The 14408-nt window shown below is 42.5% G+C and overlaps 2 protein-coding genes across 9 annotated transcripts in view; one reads left to right on the top strand and one right to left on the bottom strand.

Moving 5' to 3' along the window:
• FANK1 (fibronectin type III and ankyrin repeat domains 1) overlaps window positions 1-2142 on the bottom strand; it is a gene marked incomplete at its 5' end in the record, with an annotated part of 127596 nt that extends 125454 nt beyond the window's left edge. For all 6 annotated transcript variants that reach the window (XM_082406625.1, XM_082406626.1, XM_082406627.1 and 3 more), the window contains one exon: window positions 1712-2142. In XM_082406625.1, the coding sequence (XP_082262751.1) occupies window positions 1712-2142 (431 nt within the window). The remainder of the gene's footprint in view (window positions 1-1711) is intronic.
• Window positions 2083-14408, top strand: part of DHX32 (DEAH-box helicase 32 (putative)) — a 54999-nt gene continuing 42673 nt past the window's right edge. For 2 of the 3 annotated variants that reach the window (XM_082406621.1, XM_082406619.1), the window contains exon 1: window positions 2083-2223. The gene's annotated coding sequence lies outside the window, so the exon portion shown is untranslated. Of the gene's footprint in view, window positions 2224-10829; window positions 10923-14408 lie in introns of all 3 variants that reach the window. The other variant, XM_082406620.1, reaches the window with a different exon arrangement.

Below are 14408 nucleotides of genomic sequence, written 5' to 3'. Positions count from 1 at the left end.
CAGAAATTCTTGGGCAAGTGTCTGCTCAGTTTTCCAGGGATAACCAAAGCCAACATGGTCCTATTCATTGTTCAATCCTCCACCCCTAGGACAGTGTTTGGAGCATAACGAATACCATGAACAAGTGAGTGGATAAACAGTCTGAGCACTGATGGACTTGAAAGTTATAGTTTACACATTTAAACAGTAACAAATCTGAAGAAATAAAGTTACTGTTTTAAAAGATGTATTTCACTTCGATTTATTTCTTCTCTAAAGAGAAAACATACACACCTTGGCATCAGTTTGAAATGAAACAAAAATTTTAGTATTGTTGTAAATTTCTTTCAATAGGTTAGATAAAATGTGGAATCCAGAGAGTTACAAGTGCAAGTGACAGAATACTGTATAAAATCAACTTAAACAACTCTCTCAACTTGCAAGTTTTCTCCTCAGCAAGTGAGTTAAAAGAAAGGCAAAAGTTTTTAAAAACCTTCTTGGAAACTTTAATAATGTCAGCATATACCCCAGAGAATGGATTTGGTCTGAGTACTTTCATTTCTGAAATTGTGCAAGAAAAGATGACTTGGTTTTGAGAGTCAAACTGCATCCTTCTATAAAAGTTCAAGGGGGCTTCCCTGGTGGCGCAGTGGTTGAGAATCTGCCTGCCCATGCAGGGGACACGGGTTCGAGCCCTGGTCTGGGAAGATCCCACATGCCGCGGAACAACTCGGAACAACTCGGCCCGTGAGCCACAACTACTGAGCCTGCGTGTCTGGAGCCTGTCCTCCGCAACCAGAGAGGCCGCGAGAGTGAGAGGCCCGCGCACCGCGATGAAGAGTGGCCCCCGCTTGCCGCAACTAGAGAAAGCCCTCGCACAGAAACGAAGACCCAACACAGCCATAAACAAATAAATAAATAAATAATTAAAAAAAAAAAAAGTTCAAGGGCTTTCTGGTGTCCATCCATATAAAACACTGTTCTTATTTTAAGAACAAAAGGAGTAATAAAACATTAGCTTGGGAAAGAAGGACGGAGCACTGTCCTTCTAGAGAGGTTTGAGTAGTAGTAGTCGTAGTTAATAATAATAATAATAACAACAACAATCAACACAGTAAGTTAAAGCTTGTGTTAGATCTGATAACTCCAGACTGCCCACCTTTTGTCAAACAATGTGGGAAACAGAAAAAGAAATCGTAACTTTGTGTTTGTGTCCAAGCCTACCTCGTAGAACCTCTAGCAACGAATTTAACAGTCTTGGACAAAGCTCAAAAATTTTTTTCTCCTTCAAATCTCCGAGCACTGGGAAGAGGACGGGATCTCTTCCAATAAATACAAGACCTAGCCTTGTTGCATGTTTAATTGTTGACATTTTAGAAGCAGAATGGCTATTTACAGTTAATGAATCAAACTACCAAACAAAATAACAACAACAATGACAGTAATAGTAATAAGAAATGGATTTGCTTGGGGGTCATTTCAGGCAGGAACACACTGGCGGCGCTGCATCCTCCTGCCCACACTACCGAGCTCACCCGGCCCTCCGGCTCCCGGCGGACACACTTGGCAGGACTTAGCCCCCTTCTTGTCTCTCCAAGAGAAGAAAGCTCGAGAAGGAGACCGTATTTCCATGTCAAAAGCATTAAAAGCCTGCGGAGCCGCGCGCAGGGCGCCCACACCCGTTCCGGACAGGCCCGGCCGCCCGCCCCGGCCCTGGTCCCGGCCCTCTTACTCTGGGGCTCCATGGTCAGCTGCTCCTGGGGCCCCACGGGCCGAGCCCCCCGAGCCGCCGCCGCCGCCGCCGCCGCCGCCGCCGCCACCGCCCCTCCTAAAGCCTCTCCTCCAGGGCCGGCGTCTCTCCGGTTGCCCTGACAACCCGGAGGGCGGGGGAGGAGGGGCAAGAAGGACGGCGAGTGGGAGGGACCAAAAGCCGCGAGGCAACGCAGGCGGCCGCGAGGACCCGCGCGTCGCCGGAGCACTGAGCGAGGGTGGCGGCGGGGTCGCCGGCTGAAGACTCTCTGCCCCTGAGGCCTGATCGGGCGGTCGCGCCCTCCCTGGCGGCCTTCGCGCCCCCGGCGGGGCCGGTGCCCGGGCCTTCGGCTGGGGGCCTGCTGGCCCTCCGTCGGCGACCCTAGGCGTCCGTCGGTCCGTCGGTCCGTGCATCCGGCGAGCTCGGCCTGCCCCCGCGGGGAAGGGCGGCCGGGCCTGAGCCTCCCTCCCCGGACTCGGGAGCCGCCGCTGCAGGTAAAGGTCGGGCCCGGCGGCGGGAGGGGTGGGTGGGCGGCCCGGGCGCACCTGTTGCGGCCGCTTAGGGCCCCCTGCCCGCCCGTTGGCCCGGGACGACCCCGCCCCGACTCGTAAAACGCTCCGGAGGAGGCGGCCTCCCCCCGCTCTTCCCGGAGCCGCGTCTCGGCGCGGGGAGCGAACCTGTGCACACCAGCCCTCCAAGCAGGGGGCCCCGGCCGCGGGGGTGGGGTTTGGGGGCTTGGGCCCCGACCCCGCCTTGGGAGGGAAGAGTTGGGTCACTCGTGTCACATTTGCGGGAAGCATGGAGCAGATGAGAGCCTCTTCTGTCGTCAGCAGTGGGCCGAGTGTGTCCCTTGTATCCTGAAACCCGGGAGAATTACTTCACTCCGCATTGCACTGTCATCCCAAGTGTCACATTTCAGGCGGTGGCCCGAGTCGGATCTTTCCGGTTGAGTTAGTTTTTGTGTGTGTGTGTGTGTGTTTGTTTCAGCCCTCCCGGTGTTCGATTGAGTTGTGGCATCAGCCCACACGTTCTGTACCAAAACTTTATAGGTATGTGAAACAAGTGTAACGTGATCCCACACCGTAGTCTTTCCTAATATTTGTTTTTAAAACATTGATGCAGGTAAGGAAGCTTTGAGGGTCACCAGGGATTTTATCTGGTAGGTTGTAAAAATTCAAACCACGGGGAGAGTGCTGTAGGTTAAGAAAAACGATTGTAAGGAGGAGGGGAAAATGGAGAAGAGAGAAGGAAAAGGACGAGATTGAAAGTGCAGGTGGGAGGAAAATGGCATGATTGATTTAGTACTCATGCTGGAGATTATGGCCCCTCCATCAATTCCTCCTGCTGCTCTAGACAGTACTTGAGGGAAATGAAAAGAGGCCTTTTGCGGCCATGTAAGTGATTACTCATTCTTTGCCGCTAGAGAGATTTCCACTCTGTAGACAAGGAACATCAAGGAGAATTACTTTTCTCTTAGAATCATTCAGAGGTTAATTGAACCTGAGAAGCATATATCCTGTGATGAAAAGGGACATTTATTATATTCCACCAAATTAGGCTTTCCCCTCCCAGACTATATGGGGACATTTTCAGATTAATTGTCACAGCAAGAAGGTTTATGTGTGGATATCGACAAGCAGTGTGGTATATACAGAATCCGTAATTCATAAGCTAAAATATTAAAGTAATAAATTGAGGTTGGAAAGTAAACACTTCATGGTACCTTAAATACCTGTTCCTGTTACGTAGAGACAGGGGATGGATTTTTAGACAGAAAGCATCTAAGATCAACAGTACTTTGGTAGTACAGTCTTTTCAAACTCTAGTTTTCACATCATTAGCAAAATCATGAATTGGTCTTTTCATCCAAGAAACAAACATAATGGTGCTCATTAGTAATATCTTAGTCAATGTGATAAGATAGTGATGAAAACTTGGCTTTTATTAGCAGGAAAAAAAAAAAGAAGTAGGGTTAAAATTTCCCATATAGTAAAGGATTAGGCATTTGTATTTAAAAATAAGAAGCAACATTGTAGATCTTCGTGCCAGAGTAACAAGGACTCAGGAGTTTAGTAGTTGCATGCAGATTTTTAAGGTTGGAAAAATGGAGCTATGCATTGGTGAATACTTTGTATTATAGATGAATGATTTTATCAGTAGTTATGAACTTGACATTGAGGAACTCTTGCACTGAAATATTTTAGGTAACAGGTGACTTTGGCAACTGAAAAGCAACATTGGATTTTAGGGGATAGTGTACCAATGGAAGAAATGACTGGTGGTGGTGGGGGGAGTGGGAGGAGGGGAAGGTGCAAAGATGTCTAAGGCAGGGACAACATTCAGTTTCTCTTCCTCCAGCCCTAGTACAATGTACTTGTTAAATGTCTGTTGAATGAGTGAGAAGAGCTTTAGAGAAATCGCTCTAGGTAAAGGATGCGCTTTATTATTGGAGGAAATATCCTGAGGTCAGAAGGTTGCTAATGTCCTAGGAGTAGAGATGAATGGTAAAGGTATTGGTTGTCCCTTTGGGGATTTTCTACTACTTTGTTTTCTGTTTCTTTTCACTGTCATTTTCAGGGTGTTACTGGTGGTCAAGTTAAAAACAATGAAGTCCTGATTTTTAAAAAAGTTTCCAAGCTCATCACTGGATAGAATAGTTACATTATTATTTACTCTGCTGATTGATGCTCAACTAAATGTAGCAAGCCAAAGCACTGTCACAGGGAATAGCAAGGTAGCCAGTAAGAGTAGCCTTTGTTTTTCTTATTTAAATCTCTTGTCCACATCAGAATTCAAAGTAAAAGTAACTCCAGTAGGAAGTTAACATTGTTTAATCCGAGTAGGATGATTTAAAAAAGAAGAAAGAAGGAAAGAAAACAAAGCAAATGAATGTGTTATTTCCATTTAGTAAACTTACTATCTTAAGTCAGAGGAAGTTTTTCATTTTTGTTTTTGGATTTTTGTTTGTTATTTTGCCAAAGTGAGAATACTTTTTCCTCTTTCTCTGTTACTTTCTGAAACTCATAAGGAGTTCAGTCAAAGGCAGAAAACAATTATATTTCCATTTTTGCTGTTTCCTTTCTGTTCTCCAGACCTGTCATGGTCTGCACTCAAATTGTTGGACTCAAGAAATGCCCATCTCTTAGCTCTTTCAATCATTCGTAGTATAATCGGGCTACAGAGCCATGGCACCCACACCCACAGTTCCCATCTGGGAAGTCTTCCAGGTTAGGGGACTGCCCACTGAATGCATTTCTCTTTCCTACTGGGGGCGCTTTGGCACTTATCCCTATACTATACTTTCTTTTTTTTCTTAGAATATTATTTTTTAATTGAAGTATAGTTAATTTACAATATCGTGTTAGTTTCATGTTAGTTTCAGGTATACAGCACAGTGACTCAGCCATATATATATATTTTTTTTTTTTTTTCAGATTCTTTCCCTTACCGGTATTACAAAATATTGAGTATAGTTCCTTGTGCTATACAATAGGTCTTTGTTGACTGTTTTATATATATATACACACACACACACACACACACACACACTCTACTTTCGTGTAGAGTTTTCTTTCATTTTTTGTGTATGGGTCTTGGCCTCTGATTAGTTTAAACATTTTAGAGCTAAGTCCATGACCTAGGCTTCTTCTGTATTCCTTTTAGCTCATAGTGGGTTTTCGGCATGTACCTGATAATTTAAGTAGAATAATAATAGAAAGAGGACAAGCCTTTAGTCAGGGATGATTGCATTAATTTCTAGGTCTGCCACCTTGGGAAAGTCAGGAGCTATTATTTCCTCATTGATAACTGGGGATAATAAAACCTGCAATGGTTGTCTAATAGTCAAGCTGTGAGAATAGAAATAAAGTAAATGTGATTATAGATATGAATGAAAATACCTTGTATATTGCAAAGAATTTATTAAATGTAGAGGGCTGTTATTGATTCCAGCATACAGCAAACATTTATTTTGAGCATCCATAGTGTGTTAGGTGCTTCCTCGGTTCCGGAGTCGCTGTTCATAAAGGGACTAGGAAATGACCAGATGGATTGTATGTGGGGGCAGGAGGGCTTCCTAGGCAGAGGAGGAGCTTGAGCAAAGGCAGGGAGGCATGGGAGGCCAACTCTAGACAAAAGTTCATTGTGGCTGGAGCAGAGACAACTTATTAGAAGGGAGTGGAAGGAAGTGAGGCTGGAGAGGCAAATGCAGGCTAAATCAGAAAGAACCTGGGAGTGAGGTTTTATCTTGAAGGCAATAAAAAGTACTTGAGTCAGTGACATGATCAGTTATGCATTTGAAGGAGATCACTGGCAGCCTGTGAATGACATTGATGGAGAGCCAAAAGTACATGCAGAAAAAAACAAAATTGGAGATTTTGCAGTAATCCCGTGAAAAAATGTTAACATAACTAAGGCGGTGTTGGTGGGAATCAGGAGGAGGGACGGCTGAGAGAGGCGGAGTTGGTGTTGGGGAGGGGGTGAAGGTGAGGGAGAAGCCAGGGCTGTCTCCCCGCTGAGGGGGGATTGTTCTGTCAATTGTTGAATCTGGAACAGGAAAGAAGGAAAGACATCTTTTTCTTTTTCAGGAGTGTAAGGAATGGGGCAGATGATGAGCTCAGTTCCGAATGTTAACACTGCAATTGCCTGTCATCTGAGTTGGGGTGTCCCATAAGCGGTAGTTGGACATGTGTGTCTGGAACTGTAGAAAGACGCCTGGGATGAAGATAGAAATTTGGATGAAGCATTCAGTAATTGAAGTTAAAATGTGATGAGATTCCCCAGGGAGATGGTGTGGAACGAGAAGAGGGTCAAGGACAGAACTCTGGGGTACACAGATACCTTGTATGAGGAGCAGGGTGCGGTGGAAGAACACAAGGAGACTAAAGAGGAGGGACCAGAAAAGTAAGCTGAAAATCTGGAAAGATTAATAAAACAGAATGCCTGCTGTTAGAGGGCTCATGTACCAGCATTCCCTGAAATGATTACACTGGGCTGGCCAGAAAGTGCGTTCGAGTTTTTCCATAGCACCTATGGGAAACCCAGAACGAACTTTCTGGCCAGCCCAGTGCTTCCCTCCACCTGCCCCAGAGCACACAACACAGTTTATCAGTTTATTATTGCTTTGTTAAAGGTGATGCAAAATGGCTACCCATTGCTTTGTTCGCAAAGAACAAAACTTCCTGACTGGTGGTTTTTTCATGATCTCTGTTTAGAGCTAAATGTAACTCCAGGAGATATGATAATGCCTCAAGCAAATACTGTCTTTAAAAAAAATGGGTCAAAGTTGGCTTCGTGTGCGGTGGAGCTCCAATAAATACGCTGACTTCCCCGGGGAGGCCAGCAGTAACCTATTCTTTAGATTTCAGCTGTGATTGGCTCCCACCCATTTGCTCAGATAGCTAACTCGACGGCATACATGAGCCAAATTAATATTTTAGCATACTTCATTAACTCTGCTTTTACTCAAATGTTAGTTTTTAGAATATTATTCAGTTAAAAAAATCACCAAAATAATATTGAAAAGCACTGAGTGACCCAGCCATTTGAGAGTCTAACCAAACCCTTGATTTACAAACTTATATGTGGGGAGTAATATGTTATTATGATACATAAGCATTGCTTGAGCTTGGGAAGTCTTTCTGTAGATGCAGACTACCAGCAGAATGTAGGATTCTTTAACAAATTAATTGTGCAGGATTGGTTATTCAAGCTATATTTGGTATGAGCCAATATTGAGTTAAAAGGGAATCATTTTTCATTTGAGTATTTTTAAGTAGCTGATTAATTTGATTTACTTACTTAAAATCAAGACAAAGTCAACTTTAGGAGTCTAGAAATAAGGTTTTTAAAATAAGTTCTGAATATTTACCTTACCTTGTTCAAGAAAGGTTTTAAGTAGATACTAGAAACCAGTAGGATGTGCTTTTTGGGAGCTCTGAGCCAATTAAAACAAAGGAAAGCAAAGGGGTAATCTTCTAAAAATCCCAGTAACGTTAAGTCCATTGTTTCAATTAAAATATAACACGCCTAGGAAATAAAGTTTATATATTAGGTATTTGACTGTAACTTCACGTGGGTGATTACAACTATGTTTTTCTTCCCGTAAAAGAACTGCACATTATTTGTTTTACGGTATTTTTTGCAGACCACCCTGCCTGACATCTCCCATAATATCAAGTATTTCTTCACCCCACAGTGTTGCAGTGGGAGCCCACGTTCTTCAGCGCAGTCAGGAAGCAGTGTGGTACGATGTCGTTAAGTGCACACTGTACACGTACCTGGGGCGAAGCTGAGCTCAGACTGCAGGACTTCAGCACCTGCAGCACCACAGATGAGCATCTCAAAGCTGAATAAATTAACTAAGCTCCTGAAGGCTTAAATTCCCTCATCTGAAAAAATGGAAATAATAAAGTAAACCCTCATGGGGTCCTTAAGAGTTTAAATGAAGTAATCCATATAAAGTGCTTAAGTACTTATAGCATCTGGCACCCAGTAAGCACTCTGTAAAGGCTAATTGGTAGAATTCTCATCATTATTATTGTTATCATTAGTACTAGTCCAACTTCAGTGGTTGTATAGAACCTTTCTTTTCAAAGTGTGGTCTGCAGACCAGTGCCCGTCCACAAACTGTTACTGGTTTGCAGTGAGATTGGGAGCTGGTACCAGCATGTAAATAGACTATGGCACTAATCATACTGTTTATTTCAGTTTAACAGCAAGACTTCTTCAGTGAAGGGAGCAGTGAGTTAATTCACATTCTGGTTTAAGCTCCTTATCTTGCCGCAAACAAGCACTTTGAATAGAATTGGCATGGAATATGGGACTAATGATCCCATTCTCCAAAAAAAATAATGGCCCTTTGTCCTGAAGAGTTATTATTCACTCGTAATGCCTCATTAACCTTCTTTCTTCTAAACATTATAATCGTGGTTCACAAGTATATCATTTATTATTTCAGATAATATTTATTGATCACATAATCTGTGCAAAGCCCTATATATTGTAGACTTCGCAAGGATGGCTCCGAAACGGATCTTGACCTAAGGAAGTCTATCATAAACCTAGAGCTAGAGGACACAAAGTGAAAACCTGAGTAAATGTGTTGAGTACGTGTGGTGAGTGTTTGTGTTAGTGTTACAGCTTCATTCCAAAGGTTCCACGTAGGCAGATGTCTCCTTTTGCTGACCTGCGCCTGTAAAAGGACAGAATTAATGCCTTTATTTTTTCAGCATTTGTACTCTCATAATGGAGATCAGGGTTTACTTTATTAAGGTTGTGTTTTTCCTGGGAGATTCAGAAATCTGCAACACTAGGGAATATCTTAGTTTTTAAATATAACTGACAAAAGTATAACTTTTTGATATTAGTATTACAGAAGATTCATCCTTAGGTTCTAGGATTTTTAAGACATTACTGATTGTCTATTTGATCCTGTTTGCAAACATTTGAATAATAAATAATTTCCTGTTCTGCAGAATATGAAGAGACATTAAATAGATATTAAACTACTTTAAAACTTTCAATAAAAATTAGCACAGATTCTTCAAGAAAAATGCATTGGTAAATAGTGTCAAAACAAATTTGGGAGTCATATTAAAAGAATAATTTTTTAAAAGGCAAAGTCTGGGTGTGTTTAGGGAAAGAACCCTTTCCCTAAACAATGGAGATGAAAAAGGATTGGCTGTGACTTAGATCATAGAAGAGACCTATTTTCCCAGACCTAAGTGAAAATAATTATAAACACTCAAAGTCAAGAAATGTTACTTAGTTTTTAATAATTCTTATAATTTTTCACATGAAAATGGTTCATTGGTTTCTCTTACTGCCCTATTTGGTAAGCTTGCTCATAACCCCACTATCTGTTCTATTCTGCCATTTACATTCAACTGTCACCAACTCTTTGAGAACTTGATCTCAGTAATAACTTTAAGAAAATTGAAGGTAGGTGTTAGAAAAATTATAGATAATATTTAGAAAATTGAGTAATACATTAGATTTTGGAAAATTGTAAAGAAAAGCAAAAAGAGTAAAAAAATAAAAATTTTGATCAAGACTCGGTGAGTTAGACCCATGGCACTTAAAATAAAACACAGTCTCTTTATCATAGCATATCAAGTCTATTGTGATGTGGCCCTTGTCTCATCTATGAACTTACCTGTCCCAGGGTCTTTTTATTTTTCCTATTCTATACCTGCCATTTTTCCTTCTTTTACTTACTTGACTATAAGATTAAGAGTCTTTGTTTCACACCTCACCTTCATCCTCAGCTAGACTATATGCCCCATGAGGACAGTACCCAGCCCTGCCTGTTCACATGTGTCACCCCCATGTTCACAGGGCAGGTACTTAGTAGGCACTCAGGTATTGGTTGAATAAGAAAATGGAAGCCATGAAAATATAGGCATTGAAGATGAGAAAACTTGAGAATAGAGAATAGAGAAAACTCAATTCCTAATTAGATTAAGAATAATACCTGTAGTAAAATACAATCAGATGTTACTCTTAAAAGCATAAAACCCCCAAAGAACATAAAGTGATTGGTTATCTACGCAGCCTTTAATTGCTAACCGAGTACCCATATATTTGGGTTCAGACTCTGGAAATTGCCAAAGAAGGTATAGCTCAATAATGGTTCAGGTAGAGAGACTGAAAATATGGGGGAAAGACAGTAAGTAGTACAGATAGTTCAGTAGTTCCCTAATACTTAGGGATGTTGCCTCCTCATACTGGTTATTTACAAGTGGCCCGAAAGATCAGGTGTCTGCTGGAGCAAGCGTGACAACGCTGTTATGTGAATCTCAGTGCAGCTCTGTGATTTTCCACACAATCCCTCTTCTCAAGTCACCAAGAAAGAAACAGCCTTAATAAATGTTGCAAAAGGAGCTAATCTGTGGTTTAGGTATGTGGTTCAAGGGAAAACTCAAGAGCTTGCACAAATATTTCAGTTGATGGTTGTGGTGATTCACCAAAATTTCAGGCCATATGCTTTAAAAACAGCAGGGGTCTATTCTATATCACTAATGAAAGGGGACAGAAAAGTAACCGAAATCCAGAAACATAGTGAGTTCCTGACAGAAGTGTTTCAACTCTGTTCATTCAGCAGTAGCAAGCTAACTGGAACTTTGAGGAGAGTGAAATAATGAAAGTGCAAATCTGTGCAAGAGAGATTGCGGTGGAGAGACTGAGGAGAAAGGTAGGTGGTCACGGGCATCTGGGGATGAAAGACGAGGGAGATGGAAGGAACAGAATCCCGAATTTTGAAGGACTTGGTCACTGACTGAATCGAGGGCAACCTGGAAAGTCAAACAACAGTATCTCTGACGTGCTAATAACGTCATTCACTCATTCATTCGACAGATATTTATTGAATGCTTTCTATGTGTCAGCTCTGCTGTAGGTGTGGGGAGCAAAATAGACACATCCCTGACTCAGGGTGCTTGCAATCTGGTGGAGGACACCAACAATAAACAAAATAAAGAGGTAAAATAATGCAGGTTAAGAAGCTAGGAAGTGGGTTTGGGGTGCGGGGGTGTGGGTAGAAGTTCAGACAGGGCAGCCAGGTGGTAGGGAAGCCCTCACAGAGTTGACATTTGATGAAGATCTTTGGGAAGTAAGGGAACTGGCCATTTGGATATCTGAGGAAAGGACATTTCAGAAGGAGAGAAGAGCAGGCGTGAAGTCCCTGAGGCAGGCATGTGCCGTGTGTTTGAGGAATAGTGAGGGGCCACATGGGTAGAGAAGAGTGACCAAGGGAGGGAGCCGGTGGAAACGAGGGCAGACAGGTGATGGCTGTAGGTCCCACGGGACTTGTAGATCCTATTAAGGATTGTGGCTTTTCCTTGGAGTAAGATGAAATGGGAAGCCATTAGAAATTTTTGAGCAGAGGAGACGTGAGCTGACTTTAACAGGATCACTTTGACTCCAAGAGACTAAGGGTGGAACGAAGACCAGTCAGGAGGCTACTGCAGTAATCCAGGGGAGAGGATGGTGGCTCAGACCAGCTGTTCACAGTAAAACGTATGGGGTTCTTGATGTATTTTGAAGGTAGAGCTGACATGATCAGATGTATTAGTTTACTATTGCTCCTGTAACAAATTACCACAAATTTAGTGGTAATTTATTATCTTACAGTGCTTCGGTTAGAAGTCCATCACAGGATCTCACTGGGTTAAAATCAAGGGGTCGGCAGGGCTGTGCTGCTTTCTAGACCCAGTAGGAGAGAATCCCAGCTTCTAGAGGTCACACACATCACGGCTCACGGCCCCTCCCTCCATTCTCAAAGCCAACACGTTGCATCTCCCTGACCCTTCCTCCATGGTCATATCTCCCTCTGACTATAGCTGAGAACGGCTCTCTGAGTTTCAGATTCTTATGATTAGCTTGGACCCTCCAGGATAATCTCCCTATCCCCGAGGTCCTTAACTTAATCACATCTGCAGCCCTTTTTGTCAAGCAAAGTACATATTCACAAATCCCGGGGATTAGGACGTGCACATCTTTGGAGGCTGTTATTCTGCACATCCATTGAAGGACCAGATGTGGAATTTGTGATAAAGAGAAATGAAGAATAACTTCAAAATTTTTGGTCTGAGTAATGAAAAGGATGATGAGAAGACCAGGTTTATGGCTTTGGGGCAAATATCACAGCTCAGTTTTGGATACGTAAAGTTTGAAATGCCTGTTAAATATCCAAGTTGGAGATGACAAGTAGGTAGTTGGATACATGAGACCTGAAGTTTAGGAGAGAGGATTGACAGGATGTATAAATGGGAGTCCTCCACATATGATGGCATTAAAGCCATGAAACAGGATGAGACCATGCAGGCCCTATTATAGAGAGAAAAGGGAAGAGGTCCAGAGACTGTGTTGGGAAATCTCCAGATCTCTGCAATTGCTGAAATGGTACGTTTGAGAGTTTGGTAGGTCTGAAGAACACATTTATATTAAATTGAACATGGAGAGAAATACTGAAGAGGAGCATTGAACAGTGAAACAGTTATTCAGGACAAATTTCACAATCTTGTTTCACTTAGTCCCTTGCAAACTTTATCCTTTGTTGTCTATGAACTACATTTACATTTCTAGAATTACTGGACCAGAGCCAAAATATAAATGGCTAACACATAGCTTCATCTTACATCAACTTCTGATTCTTTTCTTGGTGAGGTGGTTTCATGTTATACCAGATATGTATTATTTTCATAAATACTCATTGAAGAGTTGTAATAGATTCACTTCAAAGGGCAGTCTTTTGACGAGTTTTGTAATCTACAGTCTCAGGTAGCATAGCTTTGAAAAGGAGCAAATGCCAATCTTTCAGATTTAAAATTCTTGTAGTAGAATGTTGTTTATACTGATAACAGTTTTTATATTAAATTTTATTTTGAGTGGCATGTAGCCTACCATATTATGTGTTTTCCTTTATTTAGGTTAGTACTATTAAATTTGCCAAAAGCCGAGACATGGATCTTTTGTATGTATTTAATTACATCTAGGAGAAAATCATTGACATGACTGATGCCAGTTGCTGGGTAAATGAGGAGAGGTGTGTCGTGGGAGTCGGGTGGGCTCAAAACTCAGCCACTCCCCCCTCCAAATCTGGAACTCAGTCTATATCGCAGTAAAAAGGTCCCGGGAGAGCTGGAAATAGAGGTCACAGACTTCATAGCTTTACCCTTCAGATTCATTGGATTCAGCGTAGAGCCCTTTGTGGACTCAACCATTACAAGTATTTCTGTCAAACAAGCCTAACTGGTTTCTAAATGCCAAGTAGGAGAGCAGGTTAGAGAAGCAGAGAATGGCCTCACCAGGTAAATGAGCTGACCACAGTGTGACGTGGGTACTGAATCCCCAGAGAAAGGAGGACTCTGGGGCCGCAGTCTGGGTTTGACCCCTATCACTTCAGGGAAATTTGAAATCATCATTGTGTTATAGGAACCAATGTACTGGTGATGTTGAGTTATGAAGGAAACGTTGAATTCTGAGTGTACTCTGTTTAGTAGGCAGAAGTCTGGTTATGTGTTGCTGGCACTTGGCAGCTTATGACAGTGACCATGTCCCCTTCCCATGGTTCTTTGGGTTGACTTGGCTCCTTCTGCTGGGTGTCCTGTTGGCTGGGCCTGTGGTCATCTGGAGGCTTTACTGGGCTAGAGCATCTTCCACGGCTCACCCGCATGGTTGGCGGTCTGTGCTTTCTGGAAACAGACGCCAACCTTTGGTTTCTTCCCAGTGGCCTCTCCCTGTGCCTTGGGCATCTCACAGAATGACAGCTGGCTCCAAGGGGGAGTGTTTCAAGCATGTGAATGCCTTGGAAGTAGTTGATCATCACTTCACTGCATTCTTGTAGTCATAGTGAGTCACAGGGCCAGCTCAGACTCGAGGGGAAAGGAAATAGGCTCCACCTCCCCATGGGAGCAGTGGCAGAGAATCTGTGGTCATCTTTTAATCACCATAACAGAGAAGTGGGTGATGTATCTGTACACATTGTATGTGTTATGAAGGGGCTAGGTGAGCCTTAGATCTCTAGAAAGATGACTATTCAGAAAACGTGACTGTTCCCCGAGGATTCAAAGTGGTAAATACTTTATAAGTAAGATTTTACTTTAATTACAAGATCATTACACTTTTAGGGAGTGCTATAAAATTAAGAGAAACATTTCAAGGACACATATTTGGTAAA

This window comes from Balaenoptera borealis (genome assembly GCF_965194805.1).
Source record: "Balaenoptera borealis genome assembly, chromosome: 10".
Classification (NCBI taxonomy): Eukaryota; Metazoa; Chordata; class Mammalia; order Artiodactyla; family Balaenopteridae; genus Balaenoptera; species Balaenoptera borealis.
The sequence above is the reverse complement of the archived record's forward strand: the minus strand, read 5'-3'. Positions and strand labels throughout refer to the sequence as shown.